This window comes from Pseudochaenichthys georgianus, chromosome 12, assembly GCF_902827115.2.
Source record: "Pseudochaenichthys georgianus chromosome 12, fPseGeo1.2, whole genome shotgun sequence".
Classification (NCBI taxonomy): domain Eukaryota; kingdom Metazoa; phylum Chordata; class Actinopteri; order Perciformes; family Channichthyidae; genus Pseudochaenichthys; species Pseudochaenichthys georgianus.
The window spans coordinates 8139323-8162936 of NC_047514.1; the positions used below are offsets into that span (position 1 = coordinate 8139323).

Here is a 23614-nt window from a genome sequence, read left to right on the forward strand (position 1 = left end):
AAAATAGAGTAAACGATTCATTAAATAATATTGCAAACTTTGCACATTGCGCTCGGATTTCAAAACTAACACGAACCATTAGATTAAATGTTGTGATTATAACACGAAATGCCGTGAGACTGGGTTGTCTCACAGTAGTTAAAATTAGTCATGCAAATCCCTCGCATTACCGATAACATTTGCCAACAATTAGGATTTGGCCTGCATTTGATGGTCAAATATGATCTTCACTGGCTGAATAATCTTCTAGTATGTCTCCAACCTGAGAGCGAACATCACCTGAAATTTTACTTTTGCACAACACAATTTAAAAGCAGACTGTGCAGGGATAAAATAGAACATTCAATTCCAGTGCATGTCCACTAATGGGCACATACATTAATGGAATATAAATCAATGTTATAAGCTACTGAAAAGTGTATTTTCAGAATAAGGGTCAGGGGTGTTGCGTGTAATTACTTTGAGGTAGAGTAGCTGAACATAATTCAGGAAGCTTCTCGTCAAGTAAACATCATTTATTAATAAAGTGATACAATAAGTTTGCAGAAGTACTCGGCCGAGGTCTTTTCTACTTCAGTGATAGACAGTCCACTTGGCGCAGCTGTTTCTCAAATCTGTAGAATAAAAACGGCTGTTTCTATATTAAACATCTGGTTATATACGTTCACACTTGTATATAGTCTTCATCGATTGGCTGGCGTAGACGGGGCGGGCCTTCCTCCGTAGTCCTCTGATGACGTGGCATTGGCTCGTCTCTCGCGAGTGATAATACATCAGACTCATTTACAGAAACATAAAATAATAAATGTAGATCAACATAAATGTCTGTTTGATTAACAGCTTTTATTTATTTATTCATGTAGGTATACATTTCACAATATTTATTTCATAATTTGGTTATTATTGTATTATTTCAGAACTTATTTAATCATTCATAAGATTATTGTTTGCCAAGTTTATAAATACCGGGCCCTATTTAAAAGATCCAGAGCTCTTGGTATTAAGAGCTTTTACAACTCCATGTTTGAAAAAGGTAAAGTGTGTTCACCTTCACTGTGTGCACTGCTACATAAATGTTGTATTGTAATCTGCAGAAGGTCATTAAAAGTTTTTTTTTTTCTATTTACTAGAATGCGGGACAAAACCGGAGTAACCGGAGAAAACCCAAAATGACAATCAAAGCTGAGATGAGATTGGAATTGGAAATGGTGTTTGTAGCATTATTGCAGCCGGCTACGTGTGGTAAGCTGTACTTTCTCAGTGAGTGGAGGTAAACGTAATCGAGGTGTCTGGGAATAGCTTGTTTTTAAGCTGCTGCCACCTCTGAGGAGCGGGCTCTGAGGCGGGTGTGGCCTGAACTGGGTCTGATTATGTGTTCGCTGAACACCTTTCGGGATGGTTGGCAAGAGTAAATGCTTTGTTGTTGGCACGATGTCAGGTGGACAAGGTGTTAGGAGGACCCTGCCTTTTAAAGGGTCTTTATTCTGATGCTTGATCACACGGCCATATTTAGATCCAGGCTGTTTCAAATCAGGGTCTGCTGTCTCGCCACTGATGAGCGGGCTCTGAGGCGGGTGTGGCCTGAACTGGGTCTGATTATGTGTGCGCTGAACACCTTTCGAGATGGTTGGCAAGAGTGAATGCTTTGTTGTTAGCTCAGACCGCTGCTGGCTTGGCACGATGTCAGGTGGACAAGGTGTTGGGACCCTGCCTTGTAAAGGGTCTTTATTCTGATGCTTGATCACACGGCCATATTTAGATCCAGGCTGTTTCAAATCAGGGTCTGCTGTCTTGCCTCTGATGAGCGGGCTCTGAGGCGGGTGTGGCCTGAACTGGGTCTGATTATGTGTGCGCTGAACACCTTTCGGGATGGTTGGCAAGAGTGAATGCTTTGTTGTTAGCTCAGACCGCTGCTGGCTTGGCACGATGTCAGGTGGACAAGGTGTTGGGACCCTGCCTTGTAAAGGGTCTTTATTCTGATGCTTGATCACACGGCCATGTTTAGATCCAGGCTGTTTCAAATCAGGGTCTGCTGTCTTGCCTCTGAGGAGTGGGCTCTGAGGCGGGTGTGGCCTGAACTGGGTCTGATTATGTGTGCGCTGAACACCTTTCGGGATGGTTGGCAAGAGTGAATGCTTTGTTGTTAGCTCAGACCGCTGCTGGCTTGGCACGATGTCAGGTGGACAAGGTGTTGGGACCCTGCCTTGTAAAGGGTCTTTATTCTGATGCTTGATCACACGGCCATATTTAGATCCAGGCTGTTTCAAATCAGGGTCTGCTGTATCGCCACTGATGAGCGGGCTCTGAGGCGGGTGTGGCCCGATTGAACTTTTACTATTCATGAGCTGCACTTTAGAAGCTTGTTCTGCCTCCTGCTGGACCACACTAGCACATTGTTTGTCAGAGCGTATGGACTGTTGTTGTTTGAATCTCTCATGTATTGTGTCAATACTTGGTTGTATTTTCATTAACCGTCTAAAGATACGGTCCATCTCTTTATCAGTTAGATCATCCCGGGGTAGGAAAGAAGGTTCATTCTCTATGTTGTCGAGGTAATCTTCCAGTTTTTTCTTCACTTCCCTTTCTGGCCTGAAATACTTAAATGGTATCTGTTTTCCCTTCCCTGCTGACACTGGTCTTCTTTCCTTCTGTGTAGTTTTCTTTGCATCAGCATCCCATTCATCTTTCCCAAATAATCCAATGTGGTCACCTGTGTTTTTCCACAGCTGGATATTGCAGTCCAACCCTGCAGTAATAATCTTTTGACAATCAGAATCAAACTGAACACTCACCACCCCTGAGAGGTGAGATTTCCAGGTGCCCAAAAGAGGAGGTGGACACAATGACACGCGCCACCCTCTTATGTCTTCGAATGGCCCTGTGTTTGCCTTATCCTTAAATCCAAATCTCTGAATGTCCCATTGACAAATCCTGCCGGTACTATCCCCAGTCAGCAATATTTTTTCATTGACATCAGTGGACATCGTGGTAATGATTGCATCTTCATCATTCACTGCCCTGAACTTCCCTAACAAACCTCCCTTGCTTTTTATCGACCAGGCACTTATAAAGCCATCGGCAGAAGTCAGCAGTGTGGCTGTGTGCACATTGACCTTCCTTGTCTTTAAACATAAAACAATAGGACCAGTGTTCACATCAGTGTTTTTCCTTCCAGTTTCTTCTTTGTGTGTCTTCCCATCAGGCAAACACCCTGTCCTGCCTGTTATTCTTGTAATGTAAGTTCGAGGGCTCTGACTGCCATTCAGCCAGTAGAGAACCTCCCTAGATTCAACATCCCACATTACAATATTTCCATTGCAAGAGGCCGCAAGAAGTGTTTTTTCGTGCACATCCATTGAGCAAATGTCATCTGAATAATCGTGTTCCAAAAATATGTTGTCATAACCCTCCAAATCCACGACAAAAATTCTGTTGGAGTTCCTTCCCGACACAAACACACTATTGTCCATGCAGACAATACCTGTCACCTCACTTGGCAAGGTAATAGGAAATTCTTCAAGCAACACTCCAGTGATGAAGTTCCACAGTTTTAATTTCCCGTCCTTGGAAACTGTGATTAGTCTCCGCTGTGGTATATCAAATGCAATGGCAGTGTGCCCCCCATATGGAGTGACCTTAAACTGCATGACAGCCTTTCCTGTTAAGACATCCCAAAGTGTAGCCTCACCTTTTCGACAAACAGAGACAACCTTTTTGTAAATGCTGTGATAGAGAGCATTGCACAGGGGCTTGTCATGGGATGTTAATGTTTCTTTAAAAGCATCTGTTCCCCTACCAAAATATTTGACTAGATCTGTGTTAGCCAGAACTAAATCATTGTTAAGTATGTTGTAACACATACTGGAGATACGAGCTGGTCTCATGCCTTGAATCTCGATGCTTTGCTTACACTCCAATCTCTTCAAAGACCAAACACGAACATTTTTGTCATCAGATAAAGTGATGACAGTTCGGTCCATTCTGTTTACGACAATGTTTGTAATGGGCCTGACGTGTCCCACCAAAGACTTTTGGCAGGTGTCTCTTTTGTGGGGTAACCACAACCGTAGTAAGCCATCTGTACCACCAGTCAACAATAACTCAGCAGAAGGAGAGTATTCAACACAGGTGAAAAACCCCTCATCTCCACTGCTCCTAAAGATTGATTTTGAAAAAGTGGTTCTGGGTGGGGTTGGTAGGGCAGCCAGGACCATTGTCTTGGATGAACTTCCACAAATGGCAAATGAGTTAAGAACTGGAAAGTATTGGATCTGGCTGCATATGTCACTAAAAATTGAGACTTTAAGACAAAGAAAGTCTTTTGAATGGTTGTTTAGAAGGTTGGAAATGTATACTGTAGGATAATCACGCAGAGAGATTTTTTCAAATGCGTCACGGTTGAAGAGGCCATTTTTCTTTACGTTGTAGGAGATGAAAACAGTCAAAACCCCTCGTACATCACCAAATGAAAACATTGCTTTAGTGCCATTTGACCAGTAGTTAATGGTGTTGACAATGCTTTCCTCTAGAATCAGAGAGTGGTTAACTGCAAAAATCGAGGGTATTTCAGAGCAGTCATAAAATAAAAGCTCTCTGTCAGAGGTGGAGATAGCCAGCTGTTTCAATTCTTGAATGTACTGCATGTCACGAACAGACATTTTCTTGTGGTGTGAAAAAGGAAGTGCATTTTCTTTCACATATAGAGGTATGGTGAATGGATCTGTACAGCTGTCCGTCCAGAAGGTGAGTACACCATCGGAGCTGACAGAGATGTATTGGCCTCTCTGGTAAGTGGTGGTTTCGTCTAATTCTCTAAAACTCAAATCAGGTCTGACGTCCTCGAAGGGACGGAAGATCACACCAACAATTTCTTTATAGTGACCGACAGGTATAAATTCAACAGGTTTAGGGAATGGTCTTTTAAAGTCCAACCCTGCCGATGCATTGCCCTTAGCTATTAAGAAGTCTAAAAGCTCTACCAGGTCAACTGTACCGTCACAGTTGGTATCTATCTGCATATGTAGGACTGTAAGTTCATCCTTCTTAACAGAAGGGTACATCTTTTTAAACAAAACACAAAATTCTTCCATATCCAAACCTCCACCACCATCTGCATCTGCCTCCTCAAATAATGCAACAATTTCAGGTATTTCTTGCGCTGAAAACATTCTGCTGCAGGCATTTCCTTCAGCAATTGTAGCATTCTCATCTAGGTCCTCCTCTGCTGAATTTGCGTAACTTGCCATTACTACTTCGATTGAAATCAATTAAACACTTAAATGTGTAATGAGTGTAGGTGAGTTTTTTTCAAATTAGTAAATTGTGTAGCTCTGGATCTGTTGTAGGCCTATAATGTTAATTTTCACCTGGTATTATAAAGTATATTAACCTGGCTATATTCAAAAAAGCATGTATGTCGTCCAAAACACGAGTCTCAAGTGACTAAATGCAGTTCACCTTGCATAGCCTCGGAACTCAGCATAAAAGCCAAGATGATGTCATAATTTTGATGACATCAGGATGTTCTGATGTCATTCAATAAGGAGTGAATGACCCATGCTGTTACCTAGTTCAACAGAATTGCGTTGCTAGGTAACGGCATGGGTTAAGACCACATAAAGTTTACCTGTACTACTAGGTTGCAATACACAATTTATTTGTTAGCTAGATGCAACTTAACTCAAATATATAGTCAAGGAGCGCCTCGTTAGCCGAGTGGTTACAGCACATGTGGGACCATGTTCCATGTCATTCCTTTTTTCCATTTTCTACCCTGTCCTCTGTTAAAATTAAAGTGAAAAAGTGCCCAGAAAAGGATCAAATAAGTAGACATTTCATTCTTTTCAAAGCTTACAAGCAAACTTAAAGACATAAATTAGAACAATTACAATGTGGTTACAGTGTGGATGGAAGACATTTGTCACACAAAACGGGCATTTTTACATTTATCTGAAAAGCTTTGGCTTGGGGACAGTTAAAAAAAGTACAAAGTCACACGAAGGGCATTTGGGAATAAAAGAGAAAGCAGAGGGAGATAAAGCAGAGGGAAAGAAAGGAGCAGTGGGGTGTTTTGCTATCACCAATAGTCGAGGGATATTTCCTCAGCCGGGTCGCTAATCCAGCTAGCATTAGCATTTTCATGAGTCCTGTATCCGGGGCTTGGCAGAGCATGTCACTGCCTCATTTGGTTACTTGTGTACACACTCAGTCTAGCACACACACACTCTTTTTCAATACCCCAACCTGTCGACCGACACACTGCACACAATCGCTCGCAGCCCCGTTTGTGTCTGTGTGTGTTTATGCGTCATGCACACCCATATCGCGCTCTGAGCAATACGACAGAGCCGGGGACTGCTGGCAGCACTTCCCCTTATCTTTCAAAGTACTTCTCATTCCTTCTTTAAAATGAATTTCTCCTCTTCACTGCTTTCCAGCCTGAGTTGTTTATGAATTATAAGCGTCTTGCTTGTTATTATGTAACCTTCTGCAGCCTAAGTGAACAAAACTCCATAATCCAAACTGCAATTTTTAAAAAACGATTTACCACATGATTGCGGAGGCCATCATTTAAAAAAAAAATAACCAATTCATTAACTTAACTTTAATGCTTGATTCTTCCATTTAGTATTACTAAAATGTGCTAATACTGCAGCTTGTGTTTGGCACTTGTAGTGAGAAAGCAGACCTTTGATTTGCGGCTGTCACATCCCGTCCAAGCCTCAATTAAATAGTGTTTGCTGCACAAAAGGTTCAGAGGTAGTGTGTGTATTATATAGTGCCTCCAGTAATGACAGGGGTGCACAGTCAGTGGGATTTTCGCTAATGGCCTATACTGTAAGTTAAAGCAAAAGCAACACAAAAAAGCAGTGCACTCTCCTTCACATGGGTGACGTTTATTTGGCTATTGAAATCTCTATTTTATTTCTGGCACCGAGCACAACACATCCGAAGGGAACCAGAAGTCAATGAAATCAGTCATCTGTGGTCAAACAAACGCATTTTCATTGCTCAAGGGTTGGCATCCTCCAAGAGACGCCTCAACACTCTTAGTCCTTATTTTTCATTGCCAAGTAATTGTCAATCGGTGTGGGAAAAAGATCTTAGATTTGTCCCTGAACTTTGCACAGTGTTGTTTGGTAACTCTTAAGAAAAGTGAAAATGTCTAACATTTTTCTTTAAGTGCACCCTTTGAACCAAGCTCAGAAACTAAATCAAAGCCTTTAAAACCTCCTCAGAAAATAAACATGCTCCCTCATGTGCAAGCTTTTCTTGTATTAAGGTGTTACAAACATCCAATACAATACCACGACATGATACGCTAACACCATCTATCTTACCTATACTGGACTCCTCAAAGGAAATGGTGGTGGAGGCTTTCCCCAAGGCGTTGACTGATGTCACGTTCACTTTGTACGGGAAGCTGGAGAAGACCTCGGGAAAACGAACACGACAGCGATTCTTGTGGTCCGGATCTTTCTGTACCTCCAGTGATCGCTGGTTGTGTCTGGAGAGGAGAGGGAATTCAAAGGGTAAGAGGAGAGAAAAATAAGGACTGATGTGAGAGAGATGGATGGTTTACTTCTAAGTTTTTATAAGCTTGTGAGTTTTCAGCTTGAAGGAAGTTTCATATATGTCTGTAGTTACTGAATACCTTGTTTTGTTCTTTAATAGCTCTGCTACATTCCTCCTTCCACCACGGCACCACTTTCTTCCTACCCTCTGTAGTTCTTTTTGCAACCCTGTCTCCTAAATATTACGTTCCCACAGAACTAAACTGCATTCTCAATTACGTTTAGCAAGAAACGTATTTTCTCCCACGTTACGTTCGTTATGAACGTATCTTAAATACGTTTATTTTCTACATATCTTTGCTATTTATTGTCTTGCTTATAATAATGATAATAGTAATTTATAAATATCATTTTAGAGCACACATTTGAAATCAGTAGGCGAGGCTGTAATTTTGCCAGCTGTTACTCTCATGAGCGACGCAGAAAATAATAGTTTTTAACATGCCAAAAAGCTGCTGTGTCGTTTATTGCACCTCAAACGTTAAAACAAATCCAGTTACGTGTTTCTGTACTTCCTCTAAGAAGAAAGGACAGTAACAGAAGATCTCTGTGACGCCAGATGTGGTGTTGTTAATGCGATATGATATCCGAAAAACATTTCAGTTTAGGATGGCCGAAGACACTACACTACCCATAATCCCCAGCTATCGTTTGGGACTACAGTACTGTTGACAAATCCCGTGATTAATCTTCAAGCTCTGTGATTGGATGTTGGAGTGGCAGTGCGCCAAGGTTACGCCGAGCGTCAAGCGCTTTGAAATAGAACGAAACCACGGCAGACTATTCAAAACTGGACTCGAACGCCCCCCCAGAACTACACATGCTGGCTATTGTGTTTCGCAACATGTTCTCTATGGCACGTCTCTACTGGGAATTGCAGTTTTAAAAGACGTTTTCGTTTTTCCAAAAATTTGAAGTTGACAGTATTAAACTGTGTACAGCCCTGGAGGTTTAGGCGATAGGAAACACATTGGTGTGTACACATTTAAAACATGTAATTACTACATGGGTGAAAATCGCTTGTATCCATAATGGGCAGCATTAATATATATTCTACTCCACTACAATTCAGAGGTTAACCTGGTATTTTTACTCCACTACATTTACTTTAGTAACTCTGCAGATTCTGATTAATGATGTGAAATATAAACAACCTTTAAAGCAGACTTTAGTTACACCTAAGCAGTGTTGTGCTAGTTACTGAAAACCAGTAACTAGTTACCATTACTAGTTACTTCATTTCAAAAGTAACTCAGTTACTTTACTGATTACTTACACCAAAAAGTAATGCGTTACTGTTAAAAGTAACGTTTTAGTTACTTAAAAAAGGGCTCCCATTATATTAATGCCCTTATTTATAGCCTTCATTTCAGTACTGTTATTGCATTGGAGAATAATACAATCTGTTGATCAACTTGACATGCACTATATGCAATCTGGATAGCATCGATATTAGCTGGCTTTACATTTTTGTATATTCTTTCTCCAGGTAGTTGGAAAAAGTTTTCCGTCCCATATGCCGTGTGCCGCCCGGACATGCTATCATGCTAACTAGCTCCCTGAAAGCGGGTGACTCCACTGTAGCAATAGCCTGCATGTGTTCTACAACATACCGTGCAATGGCTTTATCGACTTTTCCCTGGCTAGCAGTCCCTTGGTTAAAATCCAGCCGCTGTTGCTTAGGTGCAGGTGGAGGTGGAGTGGCGTCGGCTGAGTCTCTGTGGTCTTAGCTCCTAGCTTCGTCCCAGTATGTTGTTTTTGCAGATGTTTTAAGATATTTGAATGACTGGTTAGGGCAGTAGATAGGCTCTTTGACCCGCCAGGACACAACTTACATTTAACTAAAACGTTATTTTCTTTGTGCTCGACAAAAGTGAAATAGTGAGAATATCTCCAGGTGGAGAAACTAGACTTGAGCTCCGCCGCCGCCATGATAGTCTTGTTAGTAAACAACACAAACACGCCCACAGCCCGTCTCCGCATGTGACACAGGACGTATTTAAGTACATTTACTCAAGTACTGTACTTAAGTACAGTTCTCATCTCTGTTCACCTGGCTGTTGACTATATAAAAAAACTAACGCAGTAACGGAGTAACGCACCATGTAGTAACTGAGTTACTGAATTTAAAAAGTAATGCGTTAGAGTACTAGTTACTGCCAAAAATAACGGCGTTACAGTAACGCGTTAGTCCCAACCATCGACTGTATTGTTGCCGTGAAGCCCTTAGTAGGCGGAGTCGGCCACTAACGGCTCGACAGTGACGTCAGAGTCTAACTCCCGCCTGCTCCAAATAAGGGCAAAGAGGCGGTGCTGAGGCGGAGCCGAGGTGGGACAGGGCGGGACCTGCTGCCACCGAGCGTGACGTTCCAGACCTAGCTCAGGCTAAGAAGCTAAGCTAACATGCTCTCAGTATTAAGCTAACAACCTATGCTAACAACCCAGCTTGCGGTCACTGCTCCTCGTTCCCGGCATATTCTGAAGGTAAGATACCCTGTAACTTTACAAAACTTGTCCTTTTGATTTAATTGTTCTTGAACCTACACTATACAATTGTTTTTTAAGTGCTTCACCGTTTTTCAAATATAAATGTAATTTGTAACTAAACTTTGTAAACTAGCAGAGATATGACCAGTGTTGCGTGAATTAAATGCGATTAATGAAATTTGACTGTAGAAAAAGAAAGGTGCTTTTATATTGATTAAACCATTTTTATTTATTTCAGCATTAAGAAAAAAGAAGATGGCAACCTCCACGCCAAACTGCACAACCTGTAAGTTGATGGTCCTGACTTACTTTACAGGACTTCAGATGGTTGACATTACACACAAACATACTATACATATACACAGTATATAAATATATATATATATATATATAAACTGTGTGCTGTTAATCTGTTTTTTGAGGTTTTGCTCTCTAGTTATTTTGTATGTTATTGTCAAAGGAACAAAATGAGCAACCCTTTATTTGATATTCCTCATTATCTGAAGCATTTGTTACTCTCATTTATTTTCCTCCCATAGTGACTGTATGGATAATCGGAGACAGCTATGTCCGGCGTGGAGCCCAGAGAGCTACAGAGACCATCAGCAGCAACCTTGGCCTCGACCTGAGGGTGTGCTGGTTCGGTTGGGGTGGACTGCGCTGGAGAGGTGTCCTCCCTTTCTTTTCCTACTCCCTGCGAGGAAGAGCAGTCCCGGATGTCCTCCTCATCCACTGTGGCGGTAATGACTTGGGGGATGTGCCCAGTGTTCAGTTGCTGAACCAGATGAAGGAGGACCTGGACCAGCTTCACCATCGGCACCCTGGCTTGAAGATCATGCTCTCCCAGAGGCGCCGGTGGAGGGCTGGTGCAAATCCTGTCAAAATTGACAAGGCCCGGAAGTTTGTTAACAGTGTTATGGCTACTTTTGTTCATAGCCTAAATGGTGCCATTGTTGACCACTCCAACATTAGACATGACAGTCCTGGGCTGTTTGCAAGATGGAGTTCATTTCACCCCTAGGGGAAATGATATTTTTTTAAAGTAACTAGCCAATTGCCTGAACGACCACCTCCAAAGACTGTGAACTGCTAAAATGTCAGTATCACTGTTTTTGGATTTGGCCTTTAGAGTATGTATTCTAAGGCCCTTGCTAAGCCCAGACTGTCATGGCTAATGTTGAGTTAGATATTACATCTGTAGCCATAACACTGTTAACATGGCTGCTCTTCCTCTTCCCCACATCCCACCCCCCCTCTTCCCCCAATGGACTCTGCAGCTCTCCAGGCCCATGCTGGGCATGGCTGTCTTTCAAACCTTTTATTTTGTATTTGTTATGATGTTTTTTGTTATTTTATTTGTTAAAATAATTATGTAAATATTGAAAATAAATTACATTCATATTTTCACTTCTTTTGTCTACTGCTTACTGAAATGTTAGCTATCACATCCAAATGGGACTATCAAATGAAAGGATAAGCTTACCATACAATACAGAAAACATTACACATTAAGGCTCACATCTTTTCCCAAGCCGGAGCAGTCTGAAAAGAGTCCCAAGTTTAAAAACACAAAATCTTGACAATGAATACTACGCCGTCATTTATCAGTGACAATGCAAACACCAAGAAGGTCTCCCCTAGTCCCATGCATTTTGGCATCAATGTCATAAGCATACCATAGAATGTAATTATGAAGTGCAATACCCACAATCCCTAGAGGGTCGTAACGTCACAGAAGATAATACCTTTTAGAGAGTTTCTAAATTGTTCAGTATGCAGATAAATATTTGTTTTACAATAGAAACATTTTTCTCCATAAATGTTCCCACATGTTGTGAGCATCAACTTTAAATCTTTTGTCAACAAATAAAAAACATCTTAATTTCCTTTAGGACAACATTTTGTTTATAACACCACTACATTAACAATAAGCATAGGAAAATGATAACTGTCAACATTTAAGATTGTGCTTTTACTCTTTATTTAATCAGATCTATTTACATTGAAAATGTGATAAAGCCACATTGAAAGTTACATCTTGCATTTTATGAAAAGTAAAGGTTTCGAATCATTTTATGACACTAGGAAATAAATTAAAGATGTGCAACAACTGTATCAGTAATTACAATGATATAACTTATGTACAGGGTTGGGAGGGCTACTTGCCAAAAACACAACCAGTAACTTAATGTGAGTATCAAGATATAAAAGTAATGTAACGTGATAACTTTATTTTTGTTTTGAATTACCTCAATATCAAATGCAATGCAAATAAACACAGGAGAGAAGAAATATTAATATGATGTGTTTACTGAAATGTATAATATAATACCATAAAGCAGATTCAGGCAGTAGGTGTATAGATTCACAATTAAAGTATTATCCTACAGAACAGTACCGCTTCCAGAGAAGCGATACAATTTGATCATTTTACATATATATGCTCTTTTTAGGTTTTGAATAAGATTGTAATCCTGAGTTTCCCTATTATTAAAAAATGTAAAACTAATCCGATTACATCTTTTCCTATGTAACTAAGGATTACACTTTCATTTTGTTCTATATGATCTTGATTAGTGTTAGATGTAATCCATTACTATCTAAGCCAATACAAGTCATAACTTTTGGAAAATTGTCTCAAGTTATAAATTATTCCTTCAATCTCTTTCACGTGGAGAAGACATCCCATTGGCCGAGGCGTTGCAACTTCCCTCAAGCGTCCTACATGAAAGAAAGATCACATGTTAGAAATGTGTGCACAAACTATTCAGTATGACCCGTCTTAGTTTAAAGCCCAAGTGTAAGAGTGAACAGAGGCGGAGTCTGTCTGTTTTCCAATTTGTTTTGTTTGTTGGCTGCTGCTACCCAAACCAACATCCTCCTCACAAGCATTGACTGTTGAAATGTCATTACGCTCCACATGTGGAACAACAAAGGCTTCTTCAGGTGTGCCTTGTATCATAATGATATTGCTCTGATCAGCAGCAAGACTGTTTTCACCACTACCATGGTCTACATCTGCAACCTCCTCATTGCTATTAACAGTCGAACTAGGAGTGTCACTTACCTCGTCATTGTTACTCACCCTGCTTTTCCTTCCAGGCTGTTGTTCTTTGTCATTGGTGAAATAGAAAATGGTGGGCACTGCAGTGTTTTTCAGGCATCTCCTTCCCTAGGCAAGGCAAGGCAAGTTTATTTATATAGCACTTTTCGACGCAGGGTAATTCAAAGTGCTTTACAAAAAAGAAATGAAAGACATTAAGCATTAAAAAAGAAAAGCTAATAAAATAAACATTAAGGAAAAATACATGGATAAAAGTTACAGTGCAGTCTAAAATATGAATAGTTCAATTAAACATTACAAGAAAAAGTACATGGATAAAAGTTACAGTGCTAATAAAATAAACATTAAGGAAAAATACATGGATAAAAGTTACAGTGCAGTCTAAAATATGATTTAATTTAGACAGACTTTCTTCACCATATTTTGCTCGCATGACATCCACAATCGGACCCTCAGGAGGCTGTACACACCCCCTCCCCTGCTTTGCTTCCATAACAAAGTCTTTAAAGTGTTACCAAAACACTCCGTGTTACCAAAACACTATTTTTCATCCGTCGATGCCAGATATTCCAAATATCTCTGCTTTCGAGCAGTCCCTCTCATAAATGTCATGGAGTTTAATTACGTTTAGAAAAAGTACATGGATAAAAGTTACAGTGCAGTTTAAGATATGAAAAGTTCAATTAAAAGCAGCGACAAAAAGAAAAGTCTTCAGCCTGGATTTAAAAGTAGTAAGAGTTGCAGCGGACCTGCAGGTTTCTGGGAGTTTGTTCCAGATATTTGGAGCATAATAACTGAACACTGCTTTACCAGGTTTAGTTCTGACTCTGGGGACAGAAAGCTGACCAGTCCCTGAAGACCTGAGAGATCTGGATGGTTCATAGTTTAGCAGGAGGTCAGTAATGTATTTTGGGCCTAAACCATTCAGTGCTTTATAAACCAGCATCAATATTTTGAAATCTATTATTTGACACACAGGAAGCCAGTGTAAAGACTTCAGAACAGGAGTGATGTGGTCCACTTTCTTAGTGTTAGTGAGGACTCGAGCAGCGGCGTTCTGAATCAGCTGCAGCTTTCTAATAGATTTTTTAGTGAGACCTGTGAAGACACCATTGCAGTAGTCGAGTCTACTGAAGATAAAGGCATGGACAAGTTTTTCCAAATCCTGCTGTGACATTAGTCTTTTAATCCTAGATATATTCTTTAGGTGATAGTAGGCTGATTTAGTAACTGTTTTAATGTGACTGTTGAAACTCAGGTCAGAGTCCATGACTACACCTAGATTCCTGGCTTTATCTGTTGGTTTGAACATTGCAGACTGAAGCTCAGCGCTAACTTTTAAACGTTCTGCCTTGGCTCCAAAGACCATTACCTCAGTTTTATCTTTGTTTAATTGGAGAAAGTTCTGACACATCCAGTCATTGATTTGTTCAATGCACTTACTCAGTGTTTGAATTGGAGCATAGTCTCCTGGTGAAATTGTTACGTAAATTTGTGTGTCATCTGCATAGCTATGGTAACTTATTTTGTTGTTCTTCATTATCTGAGCCAGTGGTAGCATGTAGATGTTAAAGAGAAGAGGCCCCAAGATGGAGCCTTGAGGAACCCCACATGTCATATTTGTCAACTCAGATGTGTATTTACCTATAGAAACAAAGTTGTTTCTATCCTTTAAGTAGGATTTAAACCAATTTAGAACTGTTTCCGAAAGTCCCACCCAGTTTTCCAGTCGGTCTAGTAATATGCTGTGGTCAACAGTGTCAAACGCAGCACTGAGATCTAATACTACTAACACTGAAGTTCTGCCACTGTCTGTGTTTAAGTGGATGTCGTTAAAGACCTTTACAAGAGCAGTCTCAGTGCTGTGGTTTGGACGAAAGCCTGACTGGAACACATCGAAACAACCATTTAAATGCAAGAAATTACTCAACTGTTGAAAAACAACTTTTTCAATGATCTTACCTAGAAATGGCAGGTTTGATATGGGCCTGTAATTGTTCATTACTGAAGCATCTAGATTATTCTTTTTTAAGAGCGGTTTAATGACTGCAGTTTTCAGGGCCTGTGGAAAAATACCTGAGTGAAGAGATTTGTTTACTATATGAAGTAGTTCTGAGGCCATGCAAGGAAAAACATCTTTGAAAAATCCTGTTGGAATAATATCAAGGCAGCAGGAGGAGGACTTCAGAAGTTGTATAATGTCCTCTAGGTTTTTATCATTAATCTGATGGAATTGTGTCATGATGTCTGAATTGATGTTAAGTGGACACAGAGACAGCACATTTGCTGTTCCTGATGCAGAGGCACTGACTGCTTGTCTGATTTTCTGAATTTTGTCAGTGAAAAAGGAGGCAAAATCATTGCACGCCCTGGTGGTTAGAAATTCAGAGGCTACTGACACTGGGGGGTTAGTTAGTCTGTCGACGGTAGCAAACAAGGCACGTGCGTTGTTTTTGTTTTTGGTAATGATGTCAGAGAAGAATGATTGTCGTGCGTTTTTCAATTCCAAATTATAAAGGCCAAGTCTCTCTTTATAAATTTCAAAGTGAACCTGGAGATTTGTTTTTTGCCACCTGCGTTCAGCTTTTCGACATTCTCTTTTTTCTGTTTTAACGGTCATGGCCTTTCTCCATGGAGATATTTTCTTCCCAGTCACTTCCTTTACCTTAATTGGAGCAATGGCATCTATAACATTTTTAATTTTTGAATTAAAATGATCTACTAGCAAACATTTCCCTAGTATTTTCAGTTAAATATCGCTTTGTGGTTACCTCTTTTTGAACACTTGTGTGAACAGAAATAGAGCTCTCAAAGAAAACACAGGAATGGTCAGAGAGCGCAACATCAGTCACCACAACCTTAGAGATATTCAGACCCTTTGAGATAATTAAGTCCAGAGTGTGCCCCTTATTGTGCGTGGGCTCCGTCACATGCTGAGTCAGTCCATAGCTATCAAGAACACAAAACAGTTCTTTAGCCCCTCTGTCCTGGGGGTTGTCAACATGGATGTTAAAATCACCAACAATGACTAGACGGTCAAAGTCAATACACACTATAGACAGCAGTTCAGTAAAGTCATCAAAAAAACTTGCACTGTATTTGGGTGGCCTATAGATATTTAGGAACAGAGCTCGAGAGGAGCATTTCAGCTGAAGGGCCACATATTCAAAAGAATCAAAGTTTCCATACGATGTCTTCCTGCATTGAAGGGAAAAATAATAAACAAAAACACATAAAATAACTTTTTGAGGTCTGTAGATATTCAACTTTCTTTTGAATAATGTTGTTTTAAATGTAAGAGTGCATTATAAAAGACAATAGAGGGCCAACATGTTAACTATGCAGTTAATCCATTCAACAATTACGTGTTTCCAAGATTCAGATTCAAAGGATTTATGTCATAGCACATAGGCTACAGTGTAGGAATGGCAATGCAAATCATCTGTCCCGAGCTCCTCCAACAATGCAACATAGTTATATAAGACATAAAACAATAAAAGAAATTCAAAATTAAATTAAGAATAATAAATTAGTGCAGGCAGAAATCTATATACACGTAAATATAATAAGACATATGCAAGAACAGAATGTAAAGATAAATATTGTATAGTAAAATTAAATCGTTTTTTTTTTACAGTGATAGCTGTTAAGATAAATAAGTTATAAGATGACAACAGATTAATGAATGTTGCTATTAAAATAATGTAAAAAAAGGTAATATAATTCATCTGTTTTTAACATAGAGTATGTGGGGGAAATGGCAATTCTCTATCTATGATAAAGAGTCTTTGCATAAATTGAAGAGAAATGTGATGGTTTGCAAAAAAATCGATTTCTATGTTTCTTTACTTAACTGGCAAAATCTTAATTTGGCTTTTAATCAAAAGAACATTATTCATCACTGATGTGCAAGCTGTGGCTGTGCCATAACAATTACTTAGCATTGTATGATGTATAACATGTATTTAATTAGTAACAACAATTTACACTCACAAATGGAACCAAGTTATTTATTTTTAATTTTTTAAAGGATCTGTACCCAGGAGTCCGTGCTGAAGGGATGACTCTCAAGGTGTTCACTGCACAGGCGAGAAGAAACGTTGGGGGTCCATTTATTCCTCCGGATGTTCAGCACCCACTGGTCCAGCCTGTCTGGATCACCTAAAGGAAACCTTTATTCAAAAATACATGAAAACCGACCCAAAGACACCCGTTATGGTGTAAATGTAACCTATCTACCAATTGGATCAAATATAAAAGTCAACCAAATTAGTATTGATACTGCAAGGAGACGTATTTTGTGAAAAGAAATGCAAGGTGTTGTTTAATTGTTGATATATTTATGATCCACGTCACATATTCAGTTTTGGTGGCAGTTCTCCTGTTTTTCCAGAAGTCTTCTCATCAGGGCTCTATAAATAAAGAACTACAGCAGATGTGTAATATTTAATGCAGCCGAACTGTGTATTACAATGCCGTTATGTGATGACTTCCAAAGAGAAAAGCAAGAACACTCGGAATAAAGTATTATTATTTTTATTATTTTATTCGGATATCATATCGCATTAACATCATATCCCAACATGCATTGCGGCTAAACATCCAATCAACGAGCTTCAAGCTGAGGATCTTGGGTAATCTGTTCAGTGGGTTTGTGTGTATCCTCAAAATGTCCCTTATAGGCCTACGTCTGTTTCCGGTGACTTTATTTACGGCTAAAAAGCCCAAGATTATAGAATTAAACGAATAAATAAAAACAAGGATAATTGTGTGTTATTGTTGAGTAAATAAGGAAAAAAAGATTTTCAAAAATACAGATTTCAGTATTTTGAGGCTCGAAGCCCCATTTCTTTTGGGAAAAAAAGTCAGACATTATACGATTTAAAATAAAAACATAAAACACTGGCATGTAATTTACGTTAGAATAAATAGAATGGTTTTGAATAATAGATGAGAGTAAAATCGTCACTTTACAGCCCCGCCCACTTTTGGGGAAACCAATGCTGTCATTTGAACGGCGATCAAGCCTGAAGCCACAGAGATCTTCTGTTACTGTCCTTTCTTCTTAGAGGAAGTACAGAAACACGTAACTCTGGATTTTTTTTAATGTTTGAAGTGAAATAAAAAACACAGCAGCTTTTCGGCATGTTAAAACTATTATTTTCTGCGTCGCTCATGAGAGTAACAGCTGGCGAAATTACAGCCTCGCCTACTGATTTCAAATGTGTGCTCTAAAATGATATTTATAAATGACTATTATCATTATTATAAGCAAGACAATAAATGGCAAAGATATTTAGAAAATAAACGTATTTGAGATACGTTCATAACGAACGTAACGTAGGAGAAAATACGTTTCTTGCTAAACGTAATTGAGAATGCAGTTTAGTTCTGTGGGAACGTCATTTTTAGGAGACAGGGTTGCTTTTTGGTATAGTTGTATTTGCTGCTTCTTTAATGTGCATTGTGATTTGATTTGAGCACTCCTCTATACTTCCTTCTAATGCTAACAATTGTGCTCACTCCAAACAGCAAATTCTACATTTCTCCCAGTCTGCTTTACCAAAGCACCACCTGGAAAATATACTCACTTCCTATTTGTGTTGATGATAGAGAAAACTGGGTAATGATCACTTCCTATGATACAGTCACGTTTACATTCCATTCACACGATTTAACTAAACTATCCGTCACAAGTGTGAGGTCCAAACATGATTGTGTCCCCCTATTCACGTCTATTCTTGTTTTTTGTCCATCATTAAGGCAAAACAATGATCTTTCCTCTAACATCACCATTACTGTCTGTTTGACTGCTTCCGCATAGGCTGTTGTGAGCATTAAAATCACCACACCATACTTCCCTTCTATGACTCGTCCCTGCTATTGTCTGTAAAGTTTCAATGTGAAGATTTTTACACGGGTTATAGAAATGTACAAGCTTTATGCTTCCTTCTTTCATTGGGCTGCACATTTCTATTATGACACATTCCTTGTCTTCAGGGGATGGAACTATGCTATTGGGTAGTAAATGTGTTTAGGTTAGGTAATTAATCTGGTACTGAGAGTTATTACAAAGCACTGTTCCTAAAGGCTAAATATAAGAAAAAGTGTTTGAATGCGTATTAACAGGTTTATGACATCACTGCCCCGTCTAAAACACGATCTGACTTTAATTACATTTGTCTCGAGTGTTTCCTCAACTTAATGTGTTGCATAAAATAATACTTCTGTATCCAGTATGTGACACTGTGAGTGTTGCACGGCCAGATACGGCTCAGCTGACTCAGATAAGGAGATATACGATACATTATGAAGTGATATGCCGTGGACTGTACTTAATGTTACTCTGATCCGGTTACTTATATTGTGGCAGATATTTAAGTAAGCTTTCTTAACGCTAATGTTATAATAGTCAGATTGCTCTGAAGATGGAGGTGATATTCTATTAATGTTCACGTTCACACAGTCGGTGATTTTTGCCGGCCGTCTTTCCTGCGACGGCAGCTTTTCTGCATTTCCTTTCTCCTGTAATATGACTTGATCGCTTTAAACTCCGCACACTGAGCTCTGATTGGTCAGCAGGCGGTGCTTTCACTGAGTTGAGCTCTTAGCCTGCAACCTAACCTGGTCCCGACCAGGTTAGCTGCTTAGCATATATTACCATGGAGATCTAGCCTGCTAAAAAGAGAACCAGCTTCGGATGACCGGAAAGCCGGGGTTTTCCCTGAATTTAGCCGGCTAAGCGAAAATCCTGCTTCGCAGTATACCCCCCAGGTGTCTTGAGTCGTCAGCATTACCTAAAATCATTGTTCTACACATTTGTAAATATTATTTTCCACTTGTTACCATTGTGAGTCTATTTCTATGCAGCTCTGCGTGATTTTGTGGCTACAATTCAGGCTAATACACTACCAGAGGTGGAGAAGTACTCAGATCTTGTACTTAGTAAAAGTAGAAGTACTCAGATCTTGTACTTGAGTGAAAGTAGAAGTACTCAGATCTTGTAATTGAGTAAAAGTAGAATTACTCAGATCTTGTACTTGAGTAAAAGTAGAAGTACTCAGATCTTGTACTTGAGTAAAGTAGAAGTGCCAGAGTGTAGGAATACTCTGTTACAGTAAAAGTCCTGCATTCAAAATGTTCCTCAAGTGAAAGTAGAAAAGTATTCTCATCTAAATATAGTGAAAGACAGTGAAAGTAGTCGTTTTCACTGATTGGTCCATTTCAGAATAATATATATGATATGTTTTATGATGATTGATCATCAAAGTGTTCTCAAAGCTGGTGAAGGTGCAGCTAGTCTGAAGTACTTTGTAGACTGCAGGGTAGCTGGTGAAGGTGCAGCTAGTCTGAAGTACTTTGTAGACTGCAGGGTAGCTGGTGGATTTACTCCAGGTGGAACTAAAGTCTGATTCAACACTTGGTTAGATTTCACATCATTCATCCAGATCTGTGAAGTAACTAAAGGTATTAAATACATGTAGTGCAGTAGAAGTACACCATGTACCACTGAACTGTAGTGGAGTAGAAGTACACCATGTACCTCTGAACTGTAGTGCAGTAGAAGTAAACCATGTACCTCTGAACTGTAGAGGAGTAGAAGTACACCATGTACTTCTGCACTGTAGTAGAAGTACACCATGTACCTCTGAACTGCAGTGGAGTAGAAGTACACCATGTACCTCTGAACTGTTGAGGAGTAGAAGTACACCATGTACCTCTGAACTGTTGAGGAGTAGAAGTACACCATGTACCTCTGAACTGTAGAGGAGTAGAAGTACACCATGTACCTCTGAGCTGTAGTGGAGTAGAAGTACACCATGTACCTCTGAACTGTAGAGGAGTAGAAGTACACCATGTACCTCTGAACTGTAGTGAGTAGAAGTACACCATGTAGCTCTGAACTGTAGTGAGTAGAAGTACACCATGTACCTCTGAACTGTAGTGAGTAGAAGTACACCATGTACCTCTGAACTGTTGAGGAGTAGAAGTACACCATGTACCTCTGAACTGTAGAGGAGTAGAAGTACACCATGTACCTCTGAGCTGTAGTGGAGTAGAAGTACACCATGTACCTCTGAACTGTAGAGGAGTAGAAGTACACCATGTACCTCTGAACTGTAGTGAGTAGAAGTACACCATGTACCTCTGAACTGTAGTGAGTAGAAGTACACCATGTACCTCTGAACTGTAGTGAGTAGAAGTACACCATGTACCTCTGAACTGTAGTGAGTAGAAGTACACCATGTACCTCTGAACTGTAGTAGAAGTACACCATGTACCTCTGAACTGTAGTGGAGTAGAAGTACACCATGTACCTCTGAACTGTAGAGGAGTAGAAGTACACCATGTACCTCTGAACTGTAGTGGAGTAGAAGTACACCATGTACCTCTTAACTGTAGAGGAGTAGAAGTACACCATGTACCTCTAAACTGTAGTGGAGTAGAAGTACACCATGTACCTCTGAACTGTAGTGGAGTAAAAGTACACCATGTACCTCTGAACTGTAGTGGAGTAAAAGTACACCATGTACCTCTGACTTGTGTTCACTGCCAACCTAAAAGTACCTCAACAATTAATCAATAATGTATTGAAAAGTTATTTGGCTGATTGTTTTATATTGGCTCAGACAGGTTATATGGGAGGCCCAGTCTACGTACATATCACTAATTTTGAAATATTAAACTTAGTTTTCTTTAATTTGTCATCCTTGTGTAGAATGCTATCACGAAACACACATGTGGTTGTTTATAGCATAAAGAACATCTGATTTAATGTGAGGTAGGGAAATAATCATTTGAGTATGTGTATATAAATATGTAATTTACAACAGCTGTAAGATGCTTGAAAAGCTGGAAAATGCACCTTGAAAATGCTTGAAAAGTGATTGAATTTGACTTTGGAAAAGGTGTAAGAACCCTGAAGTCAGCATAATAACTGTTTTCAATGTATGTGACAGATCATCCAAAAATATAGTTTATCTTGTTACATTGTTTCAGGAGCTCTATCGCAGGAAGACAATTATTTGAATTTTTATGGTGAAAAAATTATAATAAATGATAGATTTAGTTTGAAAAAGTATGAACTGTCCTGGTGTCATCAAAGCTTGATTCTGTCACTGAGGTGTTTTTAATCAAACATTATATCTTGTGTTGGTCACATCCCATTCAGGTTCTAGTTCCAAGATTTGAATATTGCCGTAATTATTGTAAGGTACACAATGGACATGTTGAACATAATCTCCCTTTACTTCAACACTTCAGAAGTGTTGAATACGATACTACTTTAGGATTTATTTGAAATTTAAGCTCTAGGTTTCAGTGTAAAAAATGGGCTCACGTGATTTAATAAAATACACAATCAAGAGAGGGCTTTCTTTCCTGCAGCATCGGTGTTCAATACAAAATAATCTCTAGTGTTCCACATATTTTTTTCGATATTTAAGTAAGCTTTCTTAACGCTAATGTTATAATAGTCAGATTGCTCTGAAGATGGGAGGTGATATTCTATTAATGTTCACGTTCACACAGTCGGTGATTTTTGCCGGTGTTGCAGTATAACTTGAGTCATGACAAGCTTCTCACATGGAAATGTATCACAAGGCCAAGTGATGCAGTGCCTATATACCACCCCGTCATTTCAGGCTGCTACTGCTCTACCCACCCCCTGCTGGCCGGAGGGACCATGAATGGTACAACTAAAAGTAAAATGTCACAAAGCATGCAAATAACGCAAACACATGGCACTTCTATTAGGGAATCACTACACACATGACACTTCTATTAGGGAATCACTACACACATGACACTTCTATTAGGCAATCACTACACACATGACACTTCTATTAGGCAATCACTACACACATGACACGTCTATTTAAAGAAAGCACTACACACATCACACAATGAACATGCTCTCCCACTCACTGGCTGCTAAGGAGTAAAATGGAACAGTCACTGGCACTGGTGGGCAAATGACTGCAAGTGGCACTAGTTGCACCCCATACTCTCCTTGTTCATTTAACCATGCAGTGACAGCCTAGCAAGACATGACCCGAATTAAAATAGTTATGGGTCCGCTCTCGGTCAAGAACACCTCAGACCGAGAGGAGTTCAAAGTTATTTCTTCTCACCCTTCCTTAAGCGCAGCGTGTTTCTGGTCGGAAGAAAGCAGTTGGAGACTTGGCGTGAGTCTCCCAATAGTTCGGAGCGCGTCCGACTCAGATGCGCACTGGCCCTGATAGGAGCAGCGCACGGTGCGAAAGACAGGAAATTGAGGGCGTTGCAATGATCAGGAACTTGAGAGCGTTGCAATATCAGGAACTTGAGAGCGTTGCAATAGACAGGAACTTGGGAGCGTCGCAATTCTGCCTTCAACCGACCCGTCGATCAGCGGCTGGCAGCCGTACAGTAAATCGCAGTGCAGCAGTTCTTCCACAGTGGACCTTCGCTTCACGGTCACTTCCTCGTCGATCCGTCCAGAGCCTTG

General features: G+C 39.8%; 1 protein-coding gene across 1 annotated transcript; it reads right to left on the reverse strand.

The window, feature by feature from the left end:
- Nucleotides 1-500: 500 nt before the first annotated feature.
- LOC117455823 (WD repeat-containing protein on Y chromosome-like) lies at nt 501-5465 on the reverse strand. Its single transcript, XM_034095404.1, has one exon. It carries the CDS (start codon nt 5244-5246, stop codon nt 1221-1223), a length of 4026 nt encoding a protein of 1341 aa, XP_033951295.1. The 5' UTR covers nt 5247-5465; the 3' UTR covers nt 501-1220.
- Between the last annotated feature and the right edge of the window lie 18149 nt (nt 5466-23614).